A 13556-nucleotide genomic window follows, 5' to 3' on the forward strand; every position below is an offset into this window, starting at 1 on the left:
CCACGGTGTATGGATAGAGGAAACACACTTCAATATTATAAAAGCCATCTACACAAAGCCCACAGCAAATATCATCCTCAATGAGGAAAAACTGAGAGCTTTTTCCCCTAAGGTCAGGAACAGGACAGAGATGCCCCCTCTCACCACTGTTGTTCAACATACTACTAGAAGTCCTAGCCTCAGCAACCCGACATGTGGCAGGTTACACAATCATGCACGGAAATCAGTTGCATTTCTATACACTAACAATGAGACAGAAGAAAGAGAAATTGTCCTTCTATCAGTGAAAATGTTAAACATTTAAAATTACATTATGATCCCGAGACACTAAAAAACTATTATGGGATAAAGCAGTTTGGAAAACAACCCACGAACCTAAAAATCTCAAACTTTGAAATTTAAGAGCATGCATTTGGAAATATGTTTTTAAATGTGTTAATAACTACAATTTACATTGAGATGTTGGAGTCTAGGTTTACACCTTAAAACGTTAGTGACAGAAATATAAACGGCCTAACCTATCATTACAATAACGGTGAAGAAGTGTTGACTCTAGCATGTTTGACAGCGGTATATGCTGAGGGATTTTATGTATTTCTTTTCATGATAATAGAGATGAAACTGTGGCCTTTCCTACTAATTGTGGCAAATTATATTAGTTGCCCAATTATGGCAGTAATATTAAATCTCCTTATATATATATTCATTTTAAAAAAGTAGAACCTACTCTAAAAAACGATATTAAATAAATAGCATTGTTGATTGTATACCAATTTATAGAAAATGAGGTAGGGTCTCTGTGAATAGCTCCACTTTAATATAGAAAGCCTTTGAGCATTAAGAAATGCCCAATACCTTTGAAGAGGTGGGTAGGGAGATGGGGTAACTGGGTGATGGGCTTTTAGGAGGGCACTTGAGGTAATGAGCACTGTTATATGATGAATCACTGAACTCTACCTCTGAAACTTCTAGCACACTATATGTTAAATGATAAATTTTAAAAAAGATGCCTAATACTTGAATTTCTTCGGACCTCATACTGGTACCTAAAATTTTCCAGTGGTAGTAGCCCCATGCTAAAGGTCAGAAATAATGAGCCTTTTCAGATCTAAAATTCCAAGGCCTGGTTGTGTATTGAGTCCCTGCCGAGCTGAGATTCAGAAGAGACTGCCAGTATGTGTGTGTTGATATGCAAAGGAATATTTTAATCCTAGGTTTACAACTCTGGGGAGTAACAGGGATAAGAGGCAACAACAGTAAATGCTTAATTTTTCAGTTTTAAATAGGTGTTCCGAATGTGTTCACAGGCAGAAAGATGTAAGCCTGTGGGAAGGGGAGACTGAATATGCTTGAGGAAGGAGAATGGATGCAGCAAGGTCCCAAGGGAAGAGGTGGAGATGGGTTCAAGATGATTGATAGAGGAAATGAGGGTGTCTGGGGAGTAAGAGGATTGATTGAGAAGATAAATTGGTAAAAAAACGAAGCCAGATGTTCAAAACACAAATGTTATCCACCTTACACTTTTATGTAGGCTTTTTCCTGTTAAAATGCCTTGATCAGAAACTGGAGGTCAGCTTTTCCAGTAATCACCATCGTTGGTATTCACGTACTGCATTCCTCCCACGTGTGGTAATTTTTGTTCTCATATGAGGGCTCCCAGAAGGAAAAGCAGGTCTCCGTTACACTAGATTTCACACGGTATCAGGCTCATTAATTTATTTATTAGTTGAGCATATGACGGCAGGTTACAAGCTAGAGTAAATGTAAAAGAAACCTAATAGGTTTTTGTTTGTTTAATTCTTCACACTAGACCTCACTTCTTCAGCTGCTGATTGCTCTAACGTAGCTAGGAGAAGCATTTAAAAAATCAGATGTGTAAAAGATACACACGTTTTAGATATTCTAATGATCTCTTTCAAACTACTTTCCTAAGGTTTTAGGAACATGGAAACATTATTTTTATTTCTGCCGAGGATTTTTTTTTTTTTCAACAGAAGTCCAAAGTCTGAATTAATAACTTCCTAAATGCCTTGATGGCAAGAGCCATATGCGGAGGGTCAGAGCTAGAAAAGGAGTCAGAAGCACATCTGTTTGTTTGTGAGCTGAGGTTGTAATAGCAAAAGCACTTGCCTAATCCCAAGTTTTACTTCATTATTTTGAATTCTCTCCTCAAGAAGGCTTGATTAAAATATATTTGCAATAACTTCTGTCTCTTTCAACGGGATTTTGTGCAATTAAATAATCCAAACTGGTGACTTTAAATGATAAACTTTTATTCTGAATATACTGTTTTTGCACAAGATTTAACACAACATTTTCTGGGATTATAAATATTTTTATAACAGTATTATACAAATTTTTACAAAATGTTTTTTATCAGGCTAGTTAATTTCCACAAAAGTGTCAAGAGAACATAATAAAGGGGAGAAAAGATCTTTTGTTCACAAAGCCAATTGGCCTTTTGCATGGATGCACACTGAGCATTTCAATAAAAGTATCCCTAAAAAGCATGATCCAACAATCATACAGCACAACAAAAAAGACAGCTTTGTTAGGTCACACTGTAAACTCAACTGGCATCTACACAAGACAGTATCCCATTAGTCTCAGTGGAATTTCTTTGAGTTAACTATGTGAACTAGAAATTAGGTAGAGGAAACTCTTGGTAAGGGTTTTCTGAGTCTTTGAAATTCTGGAATTTATTCAACACTTGATACTTCTGTTGTATTGATGTGTTCTGTACAGAAATGTACACGAAATATTAGCAATATTAACATTCTGCTAATGGGAAAACAATACAAGTTCTAAATAGTAAGAAAGTATTTCAAGTTGGGGGCAAGTGAAATCATCATTCTATTCTACACTTGAAAAAGTCACAGCATTCATTGTGTTTCACAAGGTCAAACTGTCTACACCTCTAGATATTTTAATGTCAACTAACCATTAATGGAATAGTTCAGAGTTTTAAATTAAGACATAGAATTTAAGCTTTGGTGGAGAGAAAGATTTGAATGAGAAGTAAAATAGAAGAGAGCATCAAATAAGCAAGTAACACTTGGGTTGCAAAGGTCACTTAAAAGGGATACTGCCTATTTGAACCCAGTAAGGCCAGTTTTAAAGTTAATAAAAGGAATATTCTAGGAAAACTTACAAATGGCAGCAACACTGTTTTGTTGTCGTTGTTTTTCCAAGTAAAGCAATAACTCCTCAAGCATTAGAAACATGAAAAAAGATCATACTAAAGTCTTAGAGGCCCAGGACCTAAAAATCTCTTCAATCAAACTTGCTAACTAACTATGTCATGTTAAAAACCTGTTACAAATATGGACCACGATTGGTGTTTGGCAGTAATGCTGGTTGTTCAAATGAAGAAAATATAAAGAAACCATTAATGCAAAAGTCATTCCTGTTACTCAACACCAATATGAGACTTGTTTTGATTTCGTTTTAATGACAAACTACATAAAACTGGATGAGTAGAGAATGAAAGAAGCCAAAGAGTTTAAAAGCTTTCTTCTCCATCCCTTGTATCATTTTGTTTTTGAAAATCAATATTTATAACAGGTTATAATTTAAGTTCCTGTCAAGAATTAGAGCTCACAGAAAAATCCTAAATTAAATATAACAATTTGATGGGATGAGTGTTACTGTCTTTGAAAAAATGCAAAAAGTTTTGAAGACTAGAATTAGGCATGAGACCAATTTTGAGTCAGAAAGCACATTTTTACCCAATTTATTACTAGCTATGTGGTTCCCATAAATATAGGCTTATTTTATAACAGAAAATAAAGGATCGTAGCAAGACTCGTGCATGTAAATATATTTTGATGGCAAATGTAATCAATAGGACCCTGCCAAGAGATGCCAAGTTTAACTGTGATTAATGCAACAACAATGTAGTTGATGAAAACACACTATTTCAGTGACATTAGCCATGAAAATATACTTAATAGATTTTAAAGATAATTTTAAGGTAGTTTGTTGTATGCTGGAAGCAATTCAGTTGTTTGAATGTGCGTCATATATACACACGAACTAACATGATTTTATATTGTTATCCCCTTCCCAACACTTTCTTGATTTAAAATAGTCTAGCAAAAGTTAACAATACGTTTTAAATATGTAATCAACAAACAACATGATCTCAACATAGTGTTACTAGAGTGAGAAGTTCTCTATTTTTTTTAAATCACTTTGGTGTTTTCTAAAATGTCAATACCAGTTACAAATGAGACTACAAAATCACAACAATGCGGTAGAAATGGTAACTGATGTCAATTCTTAGAACAATAGCTGGCAACGTGATTCCATTCCCACCCCACCCCTGTTTTTAAATAAAAAATAGTTAAATAAGGAAATATACACAAATGGTTCCTAGGGTATATTGGTGGTGGGAGGGAATTACAAATGGATGCAAAGCTGAAAACAAAACAGGTATCTTTTAAACTAGGCTAACGACTCGGGTTCTGTCTTTGACACGCGGAGCATATTAGAGCATGCTGGATGATGTCAGTAAGATATGGACTTAAAAAGGATGTATAAGAAAATTTCCAGCATATACACACACCAATATTTGGCATGTTCAAAATAAGAACAGATGCATTTCACCATAAAAAATATCTGTATACTTCCAGCCTTCGGCAGAATTACTCACGTGAACTAGAATTACACATTCTTTGTTTTTACCCTTTCTTCAAACACTGTTTACCCCTGAAAATTATTTTTAAAAGCATAAATAATAATCTACCATATTTACTCTATAATGAAATATCCGATTTACTACACTAATCATTTTCACCAATGAGGCTGTATAAAAACAACTTTGATTATTCACAATCAAGTATTCATGTGCATACATACAGATTCAAGGTTTCCTATTTGTTCAGGTTAATTATAAAACCCTCATCAAACTGCATGGAAATTTTGGTCAAGTGATCGTACCCTTTAAAACGGAGGGCGAGAAGCAGCAGCAGCAGAAACGTCTGCAGTGTACGTGCTACTATTCAAACGAACAAAGAGGAAACCTAGTGTAAATCTTCATTGAGAACATATATGTACTCTTCAAAAAATAAATGTGTCAAATCTGATTTATGTACTTAAAATATCTGTACATAGGTTTTCAGGCAAAAGCACGAGTCTGTATAAAATCCATGAATTCCCATTTCACCATTTACCTACCCCAGTCATTCGGCATTGACATTGCACAGTATATTCAGAGTAATTTAACGACATTTTTAAAGATGACTTAAGTGCATTACACCGCAAGGTTCAGAGTCTTACATAACAATAATGTCACTCGGTTAACTTTTCAAAGGACTATACTCTACAGTAAGAGGAAAACAAACCGAAAGTTAAAATAGCAGCAGCATCATGCAAAATACCCTTGGTAACCAAAGTTCATTTATCACAAGAGAAAACGTTGCCCCTCCCCCCAACAAGCTTCTCTTAGAGCATTTTGAAATATCTGGCTAGCACTACATAACTTTACTGTGAACAAAAGAAACATTACATCAAAGCATTGATTAAGGGCTTACATTTATGAGGAAATAGGTCACGTGTTCAAATTACATCTTCAAGCACCTTTTAGTTTAATAGTTTATCTTAGTTATGATTTTCAAACACCAATCCATTACCCCCGGCAAAACTTAATTGGTCATCATTTGTGTTATACTTTTGGCGGGGAAGCCATTCTTCATAAGGCATTTTATTCATGGCAAATTTTTATTTTTGGTAGAAAATTAGCCATTGTTATTATTATTATTTCAACAGATCCCATCAATCTCGCTTTTTCAATTTTGTTTTTCAATTATAACTACTCAGAGCAGGAAATAATTTTTAACAGAAGAATACGTGAAGGCAAAAATCACTCCTTTTTCCCCATCTAGAGATTTTCTTAGTAAAAGAACAAGAATTGCAGCAAGTCAAAATTCCAGGTCAAGACAATTTGTATGATTCATAAACAGTGTGGGGAGCCCTTTTACATATAATCACCAACAACGCAAACAACAAACTCTCCAATTTTCCAATAGAGCATGTATAGAATTTTGCTTTGATGTTATACATAGATGATGCAGCATTCACACAAGTTTAAGGATCTGAGACCCTGACATGCAGCCAGTGGGTGCCATAGGAGTCTGCGCCTTAGATTTATGCCATGGTATGGGCCCAGCTCTAATGTTCTGCTCATTCCACAGTTGACCCTATTTTAATGCAACCGAGGGCTCATGTTTTGGCAGGGTCTGGAGTTTAATTATGCAGACTGAGTTTTAGAAGGTCATAACTGGCAGTGTCTGCTGCCAGATAAAAGCCAAAGTAGTACAAACTGGACTCCAATGATGGACCACAGGGAGGGATTCAATCCAGAAACGCCACCACAGTCGGTATAATCCTCCTGTTGGGGGAAAAAAAAAAAAAGGAAAAAGAAAAATCCTGAAGAAGTATCTAGTAAGCCACCTTTCAGAGCACACGTGTTCAAGCCACTTCTGAACTCACCTGATAAAAGGGCTTTAATTTGAATCCAAAAAAATATTACCCTAGATTTTATAGCTCAACAATTTTGAATAAAGTGATTTCCCTAGTACCATTTCAAGAATGCTTTAAATTTTGAGTTGCAGATTCTGATGATTAAGAAAGAAAATACCTTAATAATAAATGCTCTTGAGTAATATGCCAGATGCTAAATAAATAAAAAACTTTCATAGTACCAGATATTCCTGTATATTTATAAAAAGAAGGAGTAAAAATTTTCTATCGGCTTAGAATTCCCAAGAATTAATGATTTTAACAACTATTCTCAATAAGGTAAAGTTTGTGACTGGTAAAGTCAATTTGAGAAATGATTTTCTCTATTTTCCAAATCTTTTATATCCAATTTCAAAGGTGAACATACCAGGCTATAAATGTAGCATCTGGACCTTTACTAAAATTAAAGAATAATGTATTTGAAGCATACATGAAAAGACACTGTAAAAATATATTCAAAATAAAGAGCTAAGCTAGCACCAGATGTTTAAATTACAGAATCATGAAATATAAGGAATTGCTATACTTATTCAGAATCCCCATTGTCTGGTGGTAGCTCATGAAGTTCGCTACTAATGCAGAATTATCCTGGATCTTTCATCCCTGGGTTCTGTATTTCGTATCATTTTCTACATCCTTTAATTCCTTTTAGTTACTGAGTTCATAAAATTGGTTTAGAAAAATAAGTAGATATGAGGCTTTTTACAAAGAGAATTCACTAACGCCAAGGTTCATCATCATCCAATAGTCAAAATAATAGGCAATGTAAGTAAATAAAGGAGCAAATGTTCAGAATGATCATCCAATGACTCTTGAGCTTGCAGAGAAGAGAATATCGGCTTGTTTTCCCCACTAGGGTTTAATACAGTGCCTGCCACCCAGTAAATTAATAAAATTTCCTTCTTGAGCTGCATTTTGAGGCAGAACACCTTTTTCTGTTCGTGATTTTTCAAAAGCTATCTCCTAAATCTACAGAGAAGCATAAGGTGATGTTCCATTCTTGGTCCTCATTCTAGTGGACTTTTCAAGAGCATTGGGCAATGTACAGCATTCTCGTCTTTCAATATTTTCTCCTGTATATTTGCCCAACGTATCTTCTGGTTCCCCCCAAACTTGTTTTGGGTTCATCTTACTCTCTTTGGCTCAAATTGCTTCTCTTCATGCTCTCCACATGATAGACTTTTCCAGGAGTTATTTCGCTGTTTATATTTTCTTCCTAGGTAATCTAATCCAGTCGTACAGCTATGAATTCTATTCATTTGTTAATAGCTCATACTTTTATCCTTTTTAGTATAAAAATGTTTTTTTCCACTTTGCTTTTAAAATTTTGACTTTCAGTTTTAATGGACAAATAAAATTATATTTAAAATCTAGATTTAGGTGATTTGATACACTCAGATATTGTGAAAGGTTACCACCTCCAAGTTAATTAACATGTCAATCGTCCATATATTTATCACTTTTCTTGTTTGGTGAGAATATTTATGTTTTACTTTTCTTGGTAGATTTCAGTTCTACAGTGTTATCAACTACAGGCATCATGTTTTATTAGATCCTTAGACTGTTTTCATCTTATAGCCAAAAGCTTGTATCATTTTACCAACCTCTCCTTATCCCTCCCTAGCCACTGGCAAGTAGTTTTCTACTCTTTGTTTCTATCATTTTTTTTCTCTTTCCTTTGTTTCTTTTTAAATAGAATCCACATATAAGTGATATCACACACTATTTGTCTTTATCTGGCTTTGTTTCATGCAGCATAATGCCCTCAGGGTCCAATCCTGTTAACACAAATGACCAGATGTCCTTCTATCTATCCAGACACTACTTCTTTATCCATTCCTCTGTTGATGGACACTTAGGTTGTTTATATATCTTAGCTACTGAAAAAAAATGCTGCAATGAACATAGCTGTACATCTATCTTTTCTCGTGTTTTCATTGTCTTCAAATGAATATCCAGAATTGCCAATTCATATGGTAGTTATATTTTTAATTTCTGAGGCAGCCCCATACTGGTTTTCATAGTGGTTGTACCAATTAATATTCCCACCATTAACAGAGGATTCCCTTTCTCCACATCCTGCCAGCAATGGTTATCTTCTTGTCTTTTTTATAATATCCATTCTAGCAGGTGTGAGGTGATACCTCCTTTAAGTTTTGATTTGCATGTCTCTACTAAGTGACACTGAACCTCTTTCATGGACAGACATGTCTTGGATATACTGCAAGTTCAGTTTCAGATATTCAATAAAGTGAGTATCTCAATAAAGCAAGTCAAATGAATGTTTTGGTTTCCTAGTGCATATAAAAGTTATGTTTATACTGTTGTCTCTTAAGTGTACAATAGCATTATGTCTAAAATCTGGGCTTTCAGTGAGTCTTTTTTTTTTTTTTCTCTGCTGGTGGAGGGTCTTGCCTCAATTATTGATGGCTGCAGACTGATCGGGGTGGTGGTTGCTGAAGGTTGGGTAGCTGTGGCCAGTCCTCAAAATAAGACAACAATGAAGTTTGCTACACTGATTGCCTCTGCCTTTCAAGAACAATTTCTCTGTCGTCTGTGATGCTGTTTATAGTATTGTACCCACAGTAGAACTTCTTTCAAATTTCAAGTCAATCCTTTCAAACCCTGTCACTGCTTGATTGACTAAGTTTATGTAATATCTTAACTCACCTATTGTCATTTAACAATATCCACAGCATCCTTACCAGGAATAGGTTCTGTCACCAGAAACCACTTTCTTTGCTCATCCATAATAAGTGAGTTTCATCCACTCAAGTTTTATCGTGAGATTGTAGCGATTTCAGTCACATCTTCAGGCGCCACTTGTAATTCTAGTTCTTGTGCTATTTCTACCTCGTCTGCAATTACTTCCTCTACTGTAGTCATGAGCCCCTCAAAGTCATCGATGAGGGTTGGGATCTACTTATTCCAGATTCCCGTTCATGTTGATATTTTGATTTGTCATGAATTGTGAGAGTTCTTCATGACATCTACAATGGTAAATCCTTTCCAGAAGGTTTTCAGTAAAGTTTGCCCAGATCCATCAGAGGAATCATTATCCATGACAGCTATAGCCTCACAAAATGTATTTCTTAACTAACAAGACCTGGAAAGGTTGAAATTGCTCCTTGATTCACGGACTGCAAAATGGCTGATGTGTTAGCAGGCATGAACACAACATGCATCTCACCGTACATCTCTATCATAGCTCTTGGGTGGTTAAGTTTGCTCTCTATAAGCAGGTGTATTTTGAAAGGACTCCCCCCGCACCCCTGTAGGTCTCAACACTGGGCTTCAAATGTTCAGTAACCATGTCATGCATGAACAGATGCTGTTATCCAAGCTTTGTTTTTTCACTGATAAAGCACAGGCCGAGTAGATTGATTTAGGGGCCCTGGGGTTTTCAGAATGGTCAATGAGCATTGACTTCAACTTAAAGCCACCAGCTCATGAGCTCCTAACAAGAGAGACGGTCTGTCCTTTGAAGATGGGCATTGACTCCTTGGCTCCAGCTACGAAAGAACCAGATGCGGTCTTTTTCCAATAGAAGGCTGTTTCATCTACACTGAAAACTTGTCACTACCCTCAGTTCGTTTCTTATATAGTTAAGAGGTTGCTGGAGGGGAAGTGAGGGGGGTGATGAGGTAACTGGGCGATGGACACTAAGGAGGGCATGTGGTGTAATGAGCACAGGGTATTATATGCAACTGATGAATCACTTAACTGCATCTCTGAAATAATATACGTTAATTAATGGAATTAAAATTTAAAAAATTTAAATAAAAAAAACCCTGCCACTTAGTGCTTAGCCATTTTCATTGATTACCTCAGTAATCTGGATAATTTGCTGCTTCACATTGTACTGTTATATTACAGAGCTGGCTTTGCTTTAATCTCATGAACTAACCTCTGCTACCTTCAAACTTTTCTTTTGCAGCTTTCTCACCTCTCTCAGCTTCTCCCCTCTCTCAGCTTGCATAGGAATGAAGAGAATTGGGGACTTGTTGTGGATTAGGCTTTGGCTTAGGCACTATGCTGGCTGGTTTAATCTCCTATCTAGACCACTAAAACTTGCTCCATGTCAGTTATAATGCTGTTTCGATTTTCTTATCATTTGGGTATTCACTGGGATAGCACTTTAAATTTCCTTTAAGAACTTTCCCTTTGCATTCACATTTTGTCCAAATGTTTGGTGCCAAGATGCCTTGATTTCAGCCTGTGTTGGCCTTTGAAATGCCATCCTCAGTGAGCTCAATCATATCTACTTTGTGATTTAAGGTGACTCTTCTTTTAACTTGAACACTTAGACTGCAGGGTTATTAACTAACCTAATTTGAATATCATTTCATCTCAGAGAATAGGAAGGCCCAAGGAGAGAAAAAGGGATGGGGAAATGGCTGGTCTGTAGAGCATTCAGAACAGACATATTTATTAAGCTTGTGTCCTAAATGAGTGCAGTTAGTGGTACCCCCAAACAATTATAATGGTAATATCAAAGGTCACAGATCACCTTAATAATTATAGTGACAAAGTTTGAAATATTGTGAAAATCACAAAACATGATACAAAGACACAAGTGAGCAAATGCTGTTGAAAAAATAACACAAGTACAATTGCTTGATGTGGAATTGACACAAACCTTCAATTTGTAAAAACTTGCAATATCTGTGAAGGTGCAATAAAGCACAGAGTGGTAAAATAATGTATGTCTATACCTGTTGGCCACCTATAGGTCTTCAGAAAAATTTTATTCAGATCTTGTGTCCATTCTTTAATCAGATTTTTGATACTGAGTTGTATGATTTCTTTATATATTTGGGATATTGGCCCCTTATCAAAACATGATTCGCAATTAATTCCACCCATTTCATGGGCTGCCTTTTAATTTTGTGGGTCTCCTTCGCTGTGCAGAAGCTTTTAATTTTGATGTAGTCCCATTTTTATTTTTGTTTTTGTTGCCTTTGCCTATGATGTAAAATTAAAAATCGTTGCCCAAACAAACATCAACGAGTTTACTTCTGAGGTTTTCTTCTGGGAGTTTTATGCTTTCAGGTCTTTAAGTTCAAGTAGTTAATCCATTTTTGGTTGGTTTTTGTGTAAGACAGTGGTCCAGTTTGATTGTCTTGGGTGTAGCCATTCCTGGTACTATGTATCAAAGAGACCATTCTCTCTCTTCATTGTATATTCTTGGCTCCTTTGTCATAAATTAATTGGACATATACACATGGGTGTACTTCTGGGCTATTTTGTTATATTGATCTGTGTGATCTGTGTGTGTCTTTGTGTGTGCGTGTGTATGTGCCAGTACCACACTGTTTGATTACTGTATTTTTTATAATATAGTTTAGAATCAAGAAAGTGTGATGGATCCAGCTTTTGTTCTTGTTTCTAAGATTGCTTTGGGTATTAGGATTTTGTAGTTTCATAAGTATATTAGAATTATTAGTTCTATTTCAGGGAATTTTGATAGGAATTGCAGTGAAACTGTAGATTGCTTTGGATGGTATGAACATTTTAACAATAATTCGAATTTATGAGCACTCATCCCATTTATTTTTGTCTTCAATTTTCTGTCATAATTTTTTAGTGTAAGGTCTTTTACCTCCTTGGTTAAATTTATTCCTAGGTATTTTATTCTTTTGGATACAACTGTAAATGAAATTATTTTTGCAACTTCTCTGATATTTTATTAGTGTATAAAATTCAACTAATTTTTGTACTTCTTTATCTTGCAATTTTACTATTTTTATTACAATAGGTGGAGTCATTAGCATTTTCTAAATATAATATATTGCCTGCAAATTAGATAGTTTTAATTCTTACTTTGCAATTTGGATGCTTATTTCTTTTTCTTTGCTACTTGCTCTGCCTAGAACTTCTAGCACTATGTTGAAGAAAAGTGGAAAGAACGGGCATCCTTGTCTTGTTCATGTCAGCTGTGGGCCTTGATTATGTTGAGGTATTTACCTTATATACCAACTTTATTAAGGGTTTTATCAAAATGATGTTACATTTTTGCAAGTGCATTCTCTGCATTTATTGAGATGGTATGATTTTCCTTTTACCCTGTTAATATGGTGTATCACACTGGTCGATTTATCAATGCTGAACTGTCCTTGCATCCTTGGAATAAATCCCACTTGATGATGGCATATAGTTTTGCATTGTTGAATTCAAGTTGCTAGCATGTTGTTGAGGATTTTTGCATCTAGGTTCCTCAAAGATACTGGCCTGTAATTTTCTACTCTTGGAGTGTCCTTGTCTGGCTTTGGGATAATGGTAAGGCTGGCTTTGCAAAATGGGTCTGAAAGTGTTCCCTCCTGTTATTTCTTGAAAGACTTTGAGAGAGCTTGGTATTCATTCTTCTTTGGATGTCTGGCAAAATTCACCAGGGAAGCTGTATGCTCCTGGGTTTTTGATTGTTGGGAGGTTTTTGAGAGCTGATTCAGTCGGTTTACTAGTAACTGATATATTCAGATTTTCTATTTCTTTATGAATCATTCTGGATAGGCTAAATGTTTTAGGAATTTATTAATTTCATCTGATTTTCTAGTTTTTGCTATGTAATTGTTTATGGTAGTCTCTTAGGATACTTTATATTTCTGTGGTATCAATTTTGATGTCTCTTCTTTCATTGCTGGTTTTATTTTAATCCTTTTTTTTTTTTTTTTAAGTAAGTCTAGCTGAAGTTTTGTCTGTTGTATCTTCTCAAAAAACCAGCTCTTAGTTGCATTGACCTTTTCTATCGTCTTTTTAGGGTCTATTTCTTTTTTCTTTTTTTTCTGTTATGATCTTTGTTCTTTCCTGCCTTCTAACATTGGGCTTAGGTTGTTCTTAATCCTCAATATGTAAATTTATTTGAGACCTTTCTCTATTCTTTTTTTTTTTGTTTTTTAAGAGATTTTATTTATTTATTCATGAGAGACAGAGGGAGAGAGAGAGAGGCAGAGACACAGGCAGAGGGAGAAGCAGGCTCTATGCAGGGAGCCCGAAATGGGACTCGATCCCATGACTCCAGGATCACACCCTGGGCC

The 13556-nt window shown here is 35.4% G+C and overlaps 1 protein-coding gene across 7 annotated transcripts in view; it reads right to left on the reverse strand.

Annotated features, from left to right (window-relative positions):
- Positions 1-2252: 2252 nt before the first annotated feature.
- Positions 2253-13556, reverse strand: part of CACNA2D1 (calcium voltage-gated channel auxiliary subunit alpha2delta 1) — a 476780-nt gene continuing 465476 nt past the window's right edge. For all 7 annotated transcript variants that reach the window (XM_025449554.3, XM_025449559.3, XM_025449557.3 and 4 more), the window contains one exon: positions 2253-6391. In XM_025449554.3, coding sequence (XP_025305339.1) covers positions 6275-6391 — 117 coding nt within the window. In that variant the 3' untranslated portion in view covers positions 2253-6274. The remainder of the gene's footprint in view (positions 6392-13556) is intronic.

This window comes from Canis lupus, chromosome 18 (assembly GCF_003254725.2).
Source record: "Canis lupus dingo isolate Sandy chromosome 18, ASM325472v2, whole genome shotgun sequence".
Taxonomy (NCBI): Eukaryota; Metazoa; Chordata; class Mammalia; order Carnivora; family Canidae; genus Canis; species Canis lupus.